At 51.1% G+C, this 12,732-nt stretch overlaps 1 protein-coding gene across 1 annotated transcript; it reads left to right on the top strand.

Moving 5' to 3' along the window:
• Positions 1 to 9,790: 9,790 nt before the first annotated feature.
• On the top strand, positions 9,791 to 11,953 carry Tmem191c (transmembrane protein 191C). The gene is made up of 10 exons (XM_013031555.1): positions 9,791 to 9,947; positions 10,234 to 10,357; positions 10,454 to 10,504; positions 10,599 to 10,676; positions 10,808 to 10,864; positions 10,965 to 11,024; positions 11,307 to 11,371; positions 11,458 to 11,530; positions 11,619 to 11,650; positions 11,755 to 11,953. The coding sequence occupies exons 1-10, from the start codon at positions 9,793 to 9,795 to the stop codon at positions 11,951 to 11,953; spliced, it is 894 nt and encodes a 297-aa protein (XP_012887009.1). The 5' UTR covers positions 9,791 to 9,792.
• Positions 11,954 to 12,732: the final 779 nt, after the last annotated feature.

Raw genomic sequence — 12,732 nt, 5'->3', positions numbered from 1 at the left:
CTTAGTTTTTTTGTTTTTGTTTTTTTTTTTCACTCAAGGTAGTGCTCTGTCAGCTGAACTACAGCTCCACTTTGGTTTTGGGGTGTTAACTTAGAAATAAAAATTTCATTGATTTACCTTCCCTGGGCTTCCTTGGAACCTCAGATCTCAAGCCTTCTGAGTAGCCAGGATTGCAGGTGTGAGCCACCAGTGCCTGCTAGCCCTCGTCAGTACCATCATAGGCAATCCTAGTCTTGGTTGGCCGAGAGTTTCAGGAAGCAGCAGATCATGGGAGATCTGAGTGCAGACCTGGTGACTAGGCTGAGGAGGCCTAACCAGTGTCCAGCACTCATGCTGTAGCAACAAGATTGGGCTGAGGTAGATGAGCTAGAGGAGGTGTTTCCTTTGCTCGATTTGACCTGAGGGTAAAAGAGGGATGATTGAAATGAGAATACTTCTTATCTCTAGGGACCAGTAGAGCACTGAGGAGGAAGAAGATGGATAGAACTAGGAAGGGGGGGGCTGGTCAGCATCCTAGACTGATGTGGACTGCATCTTTCAGTGTCCATGCCTGCAGCAAGTGAGTTCCACAATGCAGGCCTCCAAAAGAACTTGAGCATTCCTACTCTGAACCTTGGTAAGTTCAGTTTAAATTTGCTGTTAGCTTTTTGTTCTTTGAGGTTTTGTTTTTTTTTTTTGGTATTGCCAAAATAATTCCTGAACATAGTTGATTATTTTTTTTAATCAGTACTGAGATTGAACTCAATGTCTTGCATCTGCTAGGCAGGATCTCTAGCACTTGAGCCATACCTCTGGTTTCTGTCAATACTGGCCCTTGCACTCAGAGCCTCTTGTGCAGATTTTTCTCTCATGGCTTGCACTTTGCCATTTGAGCCATGTTTTCATTTTCACTTTTTGCACATCAATTGGAGATAAATCTCTGAAATTTGATTTCAGGGGCTGGCTTTGAACCTTGATCCTCAGCTCATAGCTTTCTGAGTAGTTAGAATTACAGGCATGAGCCACTAATGCCTGGCTTGCCTTAGTTATTTTTCAAGTCCCAATTCTAGGCCTTATGGCTTGGGCTCTATCCTTTTGCTTTGTCACTCAAGGCTGACACTCCACCATTTCAGCCACAGCACCACTCTGGCTTTTGGGTGGTTAAATTAAGAGCTCAGCTCAAGGACAGCACCCAGTCCCAGAGTTCAAGCCTACGACCAATATATATATATATATGATGATATATAAGATATATAAGATGATATACAGAGGGGTTACGGTTCCATTAAAAAGAAAAAACAACTTCTGTCAGGGACTAGTGGCTTGTGAGTGTAATTCTAGTTACCCAGGAGGCTGAGATCTGAGGATCATAGTTGAAAGCCAGTCCAAGCAGAAAAAGTCTGAGACTCATCTCCAATATACTGCTCAGAAAAAGCTGGACGTGGCACTGTGGCTCAAGTGGTAAAGCACTAGCCTTGAGCTCAAGCCCCAAGACTGGTAAAATAAATCAGTAAGAGCTCTTAGGTGTGGAGCTACAAAATATTACCATTGATTGCAGTGTAAGTCCTCTCCTCCATTGAGTTGTGTGGTAATATCCACATCAGTCACCTTTCTACCATCCAAGAATGTATAGATGTGTGAAACTCCATGTGAGCAATTTGGCTGTGGTCCTCTAGGCTCCTGGCCTGTTCCTAGCTCAGTGTTATTTGACTACCTATCCTATACCAGCCTGGACCTTCAGTTCCAGCACTGAGAGTAAAGAGCCATCTGGGAAGGGGCAGGAAGCTGCATGGAAAAGGGAGGTCACTGAGTAATGGAGGAGGATCTAGGTTGGGGAAAGGTGGTTAGGCTGAAGGAAAGGCAGGTGCAGGCAGAGCCACTGGACACAGACTCCCTCGGACCACATACCCTAGGCAGCATGCACTGGCGAAGGGAGATAGGCTGTAGAAACAGCTGTGGCTCAAGTGGTAGAGTGTCAGCCTTGAACAGAAAGCTAAGGAGCACCCAGACTTTGAATTCATGCCCCCATACTACTTGTACAAAGGGGAAAAAGAACTAGATCTCTGCAATGGGAGCAGGATGTCCCATTTGTTCATCTAACACCAATTTATGTGCCAGGTCCCATCCGAATGGAAGTTCTGTGAGTGGGCAGTTGTGAGGGTCGCTGGCACAGGGACATGGCGCTGGGCAGGAGCTGTGCTGGTGCCTAAGAAACACTTCTCCAATAAATTCATATTGGGGCGAGGCCCCAAAAAAGTGATCTGAGTGTGGGGCAGAGGGAGGAGCAGGCACAAAGGGCCTGTGGCAGGTACAGGTCTGAGGAGCAGCAGGAGGTCAGTTCCTAAGCCCTGTGAGAGGAGCCAGCCAGGTGACACGGGGCTTCAGCCAGGTGAGGACTTGGACTTGTGCTCCAAGAGGAGGGAGTTCCTTGAGGGCTTAGTGGGCTCTAGCTGAGTCATGGGGCCAGGAGGCATACTGTTCAGTCTGATGCAGTGACGTTGACGGCAAGAGGGCAGCACTGGGCCGTTACTGTTCGTTCCTGTTCCCCCTTAAAGCTCTTGTCACCAGCACAGCCTACTTACTGCTGACTGAGCTGCAGAGGCCCTGGCTTTGAACAGGCAGCAGTTCATGGCTCTTTCAATCAGATGTGCTAGGTGACCATGGCTCTCGGCTTCTTCCTACCTCCAGATAGGAAGGCAGGGATGGTAGCTAGGTAGTTTGCAATAGAGTGGACTTTGAGGTTAGGGGGCAGAGGGGGATTAGGGGAAGGAGAGGGGAGGCACAGACATTACTGGGATTTTCTTTTTCTTTTTTTGGCATGTGCCAGTACTGGAGCTTGAACTCAGGACCTCACACTTAACTTTTTTGCTTAAGGTTGATGCTGTACCACAAGAGTCACACCTCCACTTTTGGCCTTTTTTTTCCAAGTTAGTTGGAGATAAGAGTATGGAATTTGTCTGCCCTTAGCTGGCTTTGAACTGGGATCCTCAGACCTCAGCCTCCTCTGAGTAGCTAGGTTTACAGGTGTGATCCCACCAAAGCCTGGCTAGTGGTACTTTTTCTAGAAAAAGTGGCTGGAGAAGATAGTGCAGGACCAACCAGGGACCCTGCGGCTGTGCTGGGCAGTGTCCATAGGAACTGTGATGTGGGTCTACTTGGGAAGTTGGAGAGGATGGATTTGCATATCACGTTGGAAAGGTGTCTGAGCTGGGATATTGGATGAAGGACAGAAGGGACCAGGAGTTAGTTCCTCTTTTTTTCTTTTTTTGATGTTGGTTGTGGGGCTTGACCTCGGGGCTTGGGCACTGTCCCTAAGCTTTTGTACTCAAGGCTAGTGCTCTCTCACTTTGAGCCACAGTTCCATTTCCTGTTTTCTGGTGATTAATTGGAGATAAGAACATAAAGAGGCTCTGGGGTGGCACCAGGCCCTGAGTTCAAGCCCTGGAGCTGGCAAAAAAAAAAAAAAAGTCTCACAGATTTTCCTGCCCAGGCTGGCTTTGAACCATGATCTCAGATCTCCGCCTCCTGAGTAGCTAGGATTACAGGAGTGAACCACTAGTGCCCTGTTCAGAGTTAGTGCTAAACATGGCCAGAGGCCTAATGATTAAGGACAACAAAGGTCACTAAGCTGAAGGCAGCCAATGGTCTGATCAGGAAGGAAAGAAAAGTGATCATTTCCCTGGAAGACTGCAACAGAATAAAATTGGTGGAAAATGTACTGATTTCCTTTCTCCCACCTCAAGGCAGGGGAGAGGTCCTCACAGAGAGAGGGGAGCTGTAGCTGTCCTCCACCTTTCAGCAGGCAGCCTGGCCTCTAGAGATTTGGAAGCAGGGCAGATGATAGGTAATGGGGTTTGATGCCTATGGTTAGTGTTTTAAGAGGCTGGGCTCTGGTGGCTCATATCTGTAATCCTAGCTATTCAGGAGGCTGAGATCTGAGGATCATGGTTCAAAGCCAGCCTGGGCAGCAAAGTCTGTGAGACTTAACTCCCAATAAACCACCAGAAAACCAGAAGTAGTGCTGTGGCTCACATGGTAGAGCACTCACCTTGAGCTGAAGAGATCAGGGACAGGCTCCAAGGCCCAGAGTTCAAGCCCTACAAGAGTTCACAACTTACAAAAAAAAATTTTTTTTTGAGTCTCCGGCTGGGAATATGGCTTAGTGGTAAATTGCTTGTCTAGCATGCAGGAAGTCCTGGGTTCGATTCCTCAGTACCACATAAACAGAAAAGACCAGATGTGGCGCTGTGGCGCAAGTGGTAAAATGCTAGCCTTCAGCTGAAGAAGCTCAGGGACAGTGCCCAGGCCCTGAGTTCAAGTTCCAGGGCTGGCTAGAGAGAGAGAGAGAGAGAAAGATTTGAGTCTCTCTCAAGGAAGCCAGCTGGGAGCTGGTGGCCTATGTCTGTAATCCTAGCTACTCAGGAGGCTGAGATCTGAGGATCTTGTTTCAAAACCAGCCTGGGCAAGAAAGTCCATGAGACTCATCTCCAATAAACCACCAGAAAACTGGAAGTTGTGCTGTGGTTCAAGTGGTAGAGCACTCACCTTGAGCTGAAGAGCTGAGGCACAGCGCCCAGGCCCAGAGTTCAAGACCCACGTTGGACAAAAAATAAATAAAATTAAAAAAAAATTAGGAAGCCAGCACTCCCCACAGTGCTGACTGGAATGAGCTTGAGTCCTTTGTAAATGGTGATGCCATTTTGAGTAGCTTTCACTGCAAGAACATTCTTCCAATTAAAAATAAAATTTTCTAGCCAGGCCATGGTGGCTCATACCTGTAATCCTAGCTACTTAGGAGGCTGAAATGTAAGGATCATGATTCAAAGCCAGCCTGGGTAGGAAAGTCCAGGAGACATCTCTAATTAATGACCAGAAAACTAAAGTGGCACTGTGGCTCACGGTGGTACAGTGCTAGCCTTGAGTGAGCAAAATAGCTCAGGAACAGTGAGTGCCTAGGCCCTGAGTTCAAGCCCCATGACCAAAAGCATGTTTTTCTTATGATGAATGAAGCTAGGCACGGATGGCTCATACTAGTAATCTTAGAAACTCAGAAATCTGAGATTTGAGGAGAAGTCTGAGAAGTCTAAGACGTTATCTCGAACTAACCAGCAAAAGATTAAAGCGGCTGGTTGCCGATGGCTTGTACTTGTAATCCTAACTACTCAGGAGACTGAGATTTGAGGATCAAGGTTCAAACCCAACTTAAGCATGAAAGTCCATGTGACTACTTACAAGAAATGTCTACGAAGAAGAGAAGGAGGGGGAGGAGGAGGAAGAAGAAAATAGTGGAGGTGGAGGTGTGGCTCAAGTGGTAGAGTGCTGACTGAGCCTTGAGCACAAGAAGCTCAGAGACAGTGCCCAGACCCTGAGTTGAAGCCCCAGGACCAGCACACACACACTCTCTCTGTCTCTCTGTCTCTGTCTCTCTCTGTCTCTCGCACGCACACACACACACACACACAAATTCCCCAGCCTTCAGGAAAGCTGTGGGTGTATCTGTGTAATGTTAGAGAGGGGCTTCAGGGTCACCCCAGTGGGCTGTGAGGCAGGGTGGGGCCCATGCAGTTCCAGGTAGAATGTGACGTTACCAAGGTTAAGAGTTTCTGTTCCTGGGCTTCCTGCCCATCATCTTCCTGATGTGGAACCAGGCATTCCACGCTGGCTTTCCTATCCACATTTAGGCTGTGATCTGTGTGACCTGAGGCTGCCATCTGAACTGTTCTCCATACCTTCAGGGATTCAAATGCTCCACGTTTCTCAGGTGGGTACAGATGGGCAGCCCTGCTGTGACTGCCTGCTCATGCTGAGCTTCAGTTTTCTCACCTGTAGCAAAGCATCCTGATGCCTGTCAGTGGGGTATGATGAGGACTTTGGAATGCTGCAGCCCTGGAAGTAGGGTGTACAGGCAGCAGCTGAGAGAAGAGGCGATCAAGTGGGACTCCAGGAGTCATGCAGACAGAGGCATCTAGAACACCTGGCACTTGGTGACTAACTCCTAACACAGTTGGTAATTCTACCACCTCTGTGCCCACAGAGGGGGTATGTGGCAGCTCTGGCCACTTTAGAAGAATGGGGCTTTCTTTTGTGCAATGCTGGGGATGGAACGCTGGACTCTCCTCTGTACTTCCAAGCCATACCCAAATTCCTATCTCTTAAAATTGTGATTACTTCTGGAAAGACCCTGTCTCCAAATAAGTCACATTCTAACTAAATCAAAGGACATGTGAATCTGAAGGGACACAGCTCAGCCTCTACCACCTGTATGCCACAATGGCCTTTAGAAAACACAAGTGTGATCCTCACACCTGTAATACTGCCTACTTAGGAAGTTGAGACTTGAGAGGATTGAATTTTGAAGCCGGCCTAGAGAAGAAAAGTCTTGAGACTTGATCTCCAATTAGTAGAATGCTGGACTAAAGGCAAGACACAAGTGGTAGTGGATCAGCTGTAATCAAGCAAGATGCGCAAGAATATGCGGCTTTGAGTTCAAACCCCAATATTGGCATGCACATTTGTGGTTTTGTGGGTGTCGTATGGGCATATATACATACACAAGTTAATGCCTGTAGTGGTTTCCTCCAGTAAGGCTCTTCTTAAAATGTCTACAGTTTCCCAAAATAGCACCACCGGTTGGGGACCAAGTGTTCAACACATGACACTGATGGTCATTTCATATTCAGTTCATATAAATGGACAGAAATGTTTTGTTCCCAAGGCAGATAATTAAATAGTGGAAAGTATCCATTCTTCACCTCTAATAGGTATCACAAATGTGCTTTTTTACACCTGTGTCTGTAATCTGAGGACTCCAGACACTGCGGCAGGAGGATGGAGAGTTCTAAGCCAGCCTTTGCTACACAGCAGAAGACCCTGTTTGAAATAGCTCTAAAGTTGGGCACTGGTAGCTCATGGCTAACTACTCAGGAGGCTGAGATCTGAAGATAGTGGTTTGAAGCCAGCCTGGGCAGCAAATCCGTGAGACTGTATCACCAATTAACCACCAGAAGGCCAGAAATGGAGTTGTGGCTCTTTGAGCATAAAAGCTCAGGGACAGTGCCCAGTGCCTGAGTTCAAGTTCCAGGACCGACAACAAAATAAATAAAGGTCTAGCTGGGTGCCAGTGGCTTATGTCTGTAATCCTAGCTACTATAGAGGCTGAGATCTGAGGATGGTGGTTCAAAGCCAGCCTGAGTAGGAAAGTCTGTGAGACTTTTAACTCCAATTAGCCATGAGAAAACTGGAAGTGGTGCTGTGGCACACAGTGATAAAATGCTAGCTTTCAGTGAATAAGCTCAGGGACAACACCCACACCATTTCAAGCCCCACAACTGATACACACACAAAAAAATCTAAGTAAATTTAATATTCATCTGGAAGAGAAATGACAGAACCTAAATGGTTGCTCCCCAAGATCTACTCAGGAGGCTGAGATCTTAGGATGGTGGTTCAAAGCCAGCCCGAGCAGGAAAGTCCGTGAGACTTTTTTTCTTTTTGGGTCTGGTCGGGGGGCCTGAACTCTGGGCCTGGGCGCTGTCCCTCAGCTCTTCAGCTCAAGGCTAGCGCTCTGCCACTTGGCGATAGTGCCACTTCCGGCTTTTTTCTTTTTGCTTATGTGGTGCTGAGGAATCGAACCCAGGGCCTCATGCATGCAAGGCAAGCGCTCTACCACTGAGCCACCTTCCCAGCCCTAGTCTGTGAAACTCTTATCTCCAGTAAACCACTAGAAAGCCGGTAGTGGTGCTGTGGCATGTGGTAGAGCGCTCGCCTTGAGCTGAAGAGCACAGGGACAGCGCCCAGGCCCAGAGTTCAAGCCCCATGACCAACAACAACAAAAAAAGACAAAAAAAAAAGAACAAAATTCTGGACTGGGAATGTGGCTTAGTAGTAGAGTGCTTGCCTAGCATGCATGAAGCCCTGGGTTTGACTCCTCAGCACCACATAAACAGAAAAATCCAGAATTGGTGCTATGGCTTAAGTGGTAGAGTGCTAGCCTTGTGAAAAAGAAGCTCACAGACAGTGCCAAGGCCCTGAGTTCAAGCCTCAGCATTGTAAAAAAACAAAAAACAACCTCCTCTCCCCCCACAAAGTTCTGGTGTTGGAAGTGTCACTCAGTTGGTAGAGCACTAGCCTAGGAGTGAAAATGGCTGCAGGTACCGAGTTCATGCAGTGGTCTTGAACCTAGGGAAGAAAAAGAAAAGAACAGCATTTCTCAGGAACCAACGATACAGCTCAATGGTAGTAGCTTGCCTGATATGTGTCAAGGCCTTGAGTTCTATTCCCAGCACCACAAAATTCAGTCAGTCAAGCTGGGCACCTGTAGCTCACACCTGTAATCCTGACTAAGGTGACAGATCTGAGGATTACAGTTCAAAGGCAGCCTGGCTGGGCACCCGTGGCTCACATCTGTAATCCTAGCTACTCAGGAGGCTGAGATCTGAGGATCATAGTTCAAAGCCAGCCCAGGCCATGAGACTCTCATCTCCAATAAACCACCAGAAAACCAGAAGTGGCCCAGTGGCTGAAGTGGTAGAGCGCTCACTTTGAGCTGAAGAACTGAGGACAGTGCCCAGGCCCAGAGTTCAAGTCCCAGGATGGACAATAAAAACAAAAAACAAGGTGGGCCTGTGTGAGCCCATCTATAATTCCAGCACCTGGGAAGCTGAGGCAGGAGGACTGAGATCAGAGGCCAGTCTGCGCTACACAGGTGAAATCCTATTTTAAAAGAGAGAGAGAGCCGGGTGCTGGTGGCTCACGCCTGTAATCCTAGCTACTCAGGAGACTGAGATCTGAGGATCATGGTTCAAAGGCAGCCTGGGCAGGAAAGTCCGTGAGGCTTTTTTTTTTATACTCTTGTATTTATTTAATAAGCTTACTCATGAGCATGTAATTTCACTATAAATTCACCAGAAAAACAAATTCTGGGGGTAAAGATGCTTAGGAAATAACTTGAGTAATTATTACATTCTAGGCCCAAAGTGCTTGGAACCTATTCTGCTTCTACTGTCTCTTCACTTTCTCCACATTCAAACCGCACAAAGTCCACTACAGACACCCCTTGAGGCTGCACATGTCCCAATGTTCCGTGAGACTCTTATCTCCAATAAACCACCAGAAAACTGGAAGTGGCGCAGTGGCTCAAGTGGTAGAGCGCGAGTCTTGAGTTGAGCTGAGGGACAGCGCCCAGGCCCAGAGTTCAAACCTCAGGACCGACCAAAAAAAAAAAAAAAGACACGGACATATTTCTGGTTCTTAATAGTTTTTTTTCCAGAAGAAAGAAAGGTTTATCAAGTACCATTTGCATATGGGGAAACTAATCTTGCTTTGGTTTACGTGCGTTTGATATGAGCAGTTTATTAACCTTTCACTGGGCTTTCATTAACTTTTTTTTTCTTTTCTGTGGGTCGTGGGGCTTGAACTCTGGGCCTGGGCGCTGTCCCTCAGCTCTTCAGCTCAAGGCGAGCGCTCTACCACTTGAGCCACAGCGCCACTTCCGGTTTTCTAATGGTTTATTGGAGAAAAGAGTGTCACGGACTTTCCTGCTCGGGCTGGTTTTGAACCGCGATCCTCAGATCTCAGCCTCCTGAGTAGCTAGGATGACAGGCGTGAGCCACAGCGCCGGCCTAATTGTCGTTCTTTGATAACATTTTATGCTGATCTGTGATCCGGCTTGGCCCGCGTCGGGTTCGGCTGGGGGTGGGCGGAGCGAGTGAGTTGGGGCGCCCTCTGGCGTCCATTGTGACGCCGACAGTGAGTCGGTTTCCCCAGCGAGAGACCGGAGAAGAGCCAGGAAAGACTCTGTAGAGCTCTGGAATCATGGCTGAGCCCCAGGAGCAGCTGCTGCAGCTGCAGAAGGACAACCGGGACGGGCGACTGCGGAAGCAGGAGCTGGAGGAACTGGTGCGCGGGCTGGAGGCCGAGAGCGAGAGCCTCACCGCGCGCCTCCAGGACCTGCGCGAGCACGAGCGCAGGTGCGCAGCGAGCGCTCGGGGCGGGGTGAGGGGCAGCGCGTGCGTGAGAACCGGCCCTGCCCCGGACGGTGCGGAGTCGGGGGCGGGGCATCCCAGAGTGTCGGGCCCACCCCTCGTGGCCATCGGGACTGGGCCAGTCCTCCTAGGGGGAGGGAGGGCCGGGTCCGACACCCCAACGGTGGTGTGGGAGGCAGGTCCTGTCCGTAGCACCGGCGGGGCAGGACCAGCAGCGGGATCCTGAGCGCCCCGCACCCTGCCCGCAGCACTCTTAAGTTCTCATCCGTAGTCTGCAGCGGAGGCGCAGCCAAGCGACGCGGGCGCTACGAGGGGAAGCGCGGGAGGCGGCGCGGGAGCGCGTGGAGCGGGTTCGGGGACTGCTGGAGGAGGAGGAGCGGCGCAAACAAGATCTGGTGGGGGCGGGGCCCGGGCCTGCGGGGGGCGGAGCGGGGCGGGGCCAGGGGGCGGGGCGGGCAGAGATCCCACCCGGCTCTTGATTCTCCTCTCAGGAGCTTCACAACCAGATGCTGCAGGAGCAGTGGGAGGAGCTGTCCAGTCAGGTAAGTCAGGGGCTGGGGCAGCTTCTATCGCCCGTCCGGTCCCCTGTCCCTTAAGGTGCCCCGTGAGCCCTGGACTCACAAGCCTGGTCCCCAGCTCTTTTACTACGGAGGCGAACAGCTGAGCCAGCAGCGCGCGGAGCAACAACTAGGGACCCAACTGGTAGCGTTGCAGGTACTGAGGTGGGGCTCAGGAGGGGGCGAGGGCGGAGCCGTGGGCGCGGCCGCGGAGCGTCGAGCTGGGCGCGGCTCTGAGGCCCCGGAACCGCCCGTTTGGCTTTTAACATTTCTTGGATCCTTCGGAAGAAACAGCTGGAGTTGGCGGAGGCCAAGTATACCAGGCAAGCTGAAGCCTTGCAGCAGGTGAGAGGAGCTGGGGTCTTGTGGGGAGGGCAGGCTTCAGAGCTAGATTGTGGAGGGAAGGGGGCCCCTCACGTTTAATCAAGACTCCTCGTACCCCTAGGGCGCACAGCGGACCGAAGAGGCGTGGGCCAGCTTCCAGGAGCAGAGCGGGGTTTTGCAGGTGTGCCTCCCTGAGAACTCGTGTGTGTGTGTGTGTGTGTGTGTGTGTGAACTCAGGGCCTGGAGTCTGTCCCTTAGCTTTTTCGCTCAGAGCTGGTGCTCTACCACTGGAGCCGAAGGTGGTGATGAATTGAGAAAAGCGTTGCATGTAGTTTACCTGCCTAGGCTGGCTTTGAACCATGATCCTCAGAGTTCAACCTCCTGAGTAGGCAGCATTACAGGCGTGAGCCACCCAGTCACTTCTGTATGCACTGTGGCCCACTCCTCACTCCCGTTCCTCCAGGAGCTGCAGGGGAAGGTGATGGAGGCGGCGGCTGCGCTGGAGGCTTCGCGAGGAGGCCCGGAAGTGTAAGGGAGCTGGAAGAGCGGGATGAGGGGTGCGGACGCGGGTGGGGCCCGTGGCAGGTGGCTCACCTCCAGTACCTGCCTTGCAGGTGGAGCTCGCAGCCCCGTCGGGCGCAGGCCTGTACCGGCTCGCTCATGGAAGAGGTGGCCAGGGCGGACTGCGTGAGCGCCGGCCGGGTCGGGCGGGCTCGGGGCTGGAGCGGGATTCAGCCTCTCCAGGAGAGACCTGGACGTTGCTCCTTCTTTGTAGGAGAAGCGACTGCTAGGCGTGGGGAGCATCAGGTGAGCCCAGCGGAGGGTGCGCGGGCTCCAGTTCCCCCTCTTGGTGCCTCTCCTGGCCGCCGCCCATCTGCCCGTCTGTCTGTCTGTCCTCCGGTCCCTGGCAGGCTGTGGGCACTGAGCGCGCTGCAGACACTGCTGCTGCTCCCACTCGGTTTCCTGGCGCTGCCGCTGCTCTACATGGTGCTGACGAGGCCCGACTTGCCGGGCCTCCCGCACCTCAGCTCGGAGGTCGCCTTCCGACGGCTGCGCTACACGCTGTCCCCGCTGCTCGAACTGCGCGTGCGCGGTCTGCTGCCTGCCTAACGCACATCATGCCTGCTGTCTGGACTTCAGTGTCCGTGTGGTTTCTGGGGCGTGCGTAGGGGGTGGCCGCGATGGGGCCTCCGTGTCCCATGGGACCCAGCCACCGTCCCTAGCACCTAAGCTCAGCAGGCCCGAGTCGGGTAGCGGTGCCAGGCCCCACACCTCCGCTGTTGCATGGAGGCCACCAACCTTTATCCCAAGTTGTAGGCTGAGAGGAGTTCTGTAGTTCTCATTCTTCAGCGGCTGGGTATGTCTCTATGGATCCTTTCCTGTGTGCCTGGGCGATGTAGTTATTTATTTAGCTAGTTGGGGGCTTGAACCCAGGGTCTGGGTGCTGTCCTTGATGTGCTTTTGCTTCATTTCCAGATTTGTTTTTAGTGGTTAATTGCAGATGAGTCTCATGAACTTTCCTGCCTGGGCTGGCTTTGAATCTGCACCCTCTAATCTCAGCCTCCTGAGGAGGTAGCATTACAGGTCTGAGCCACAGTAGATTGTTTAAAAATGAATGTTTTGTTTTGTGGAAAATTGTGTGTGTGTGTGGGCTGGTGCTCTACCACTTGAAACAAAGCTCCACTAAAAGCCTTATGATAGTTATCTGGAGATAAAGAGTCTCATGGAGTTATGGACTTTTCCTGCCTGGGCTGGCTTTGAACATCTTAGTATCCTGAGTGAGTAGGATTACTGACACGAGCTGATTTTGTTATGTGGAATGTTTTTTGCTTTGTGTATACACGCTGGTACTGGCGACCAGGGAACTGTCCTGTTTTTGCTCAAGGCTG

This window comes from Dipodomys ordii, unplaced genomic scaffold (assembly GCF_000151885.1).
Source record: "Dipodomys ordii isolate 6190 unplaced genomic scaffold, Dord_2.0 Scaffold141, whole genome shotgun sequence".
NCBI lineage: Eukaryota > Metazoa > Chordata > Mammalia > Rodentia > Heteromyidae > Dipodomys > Dipodomys ordii.
The sequence above is the reverse complement of the archived record's forward strand: the minus strand, read 5'-3'. Positions and strand labels throughout refer to the sequence as shown.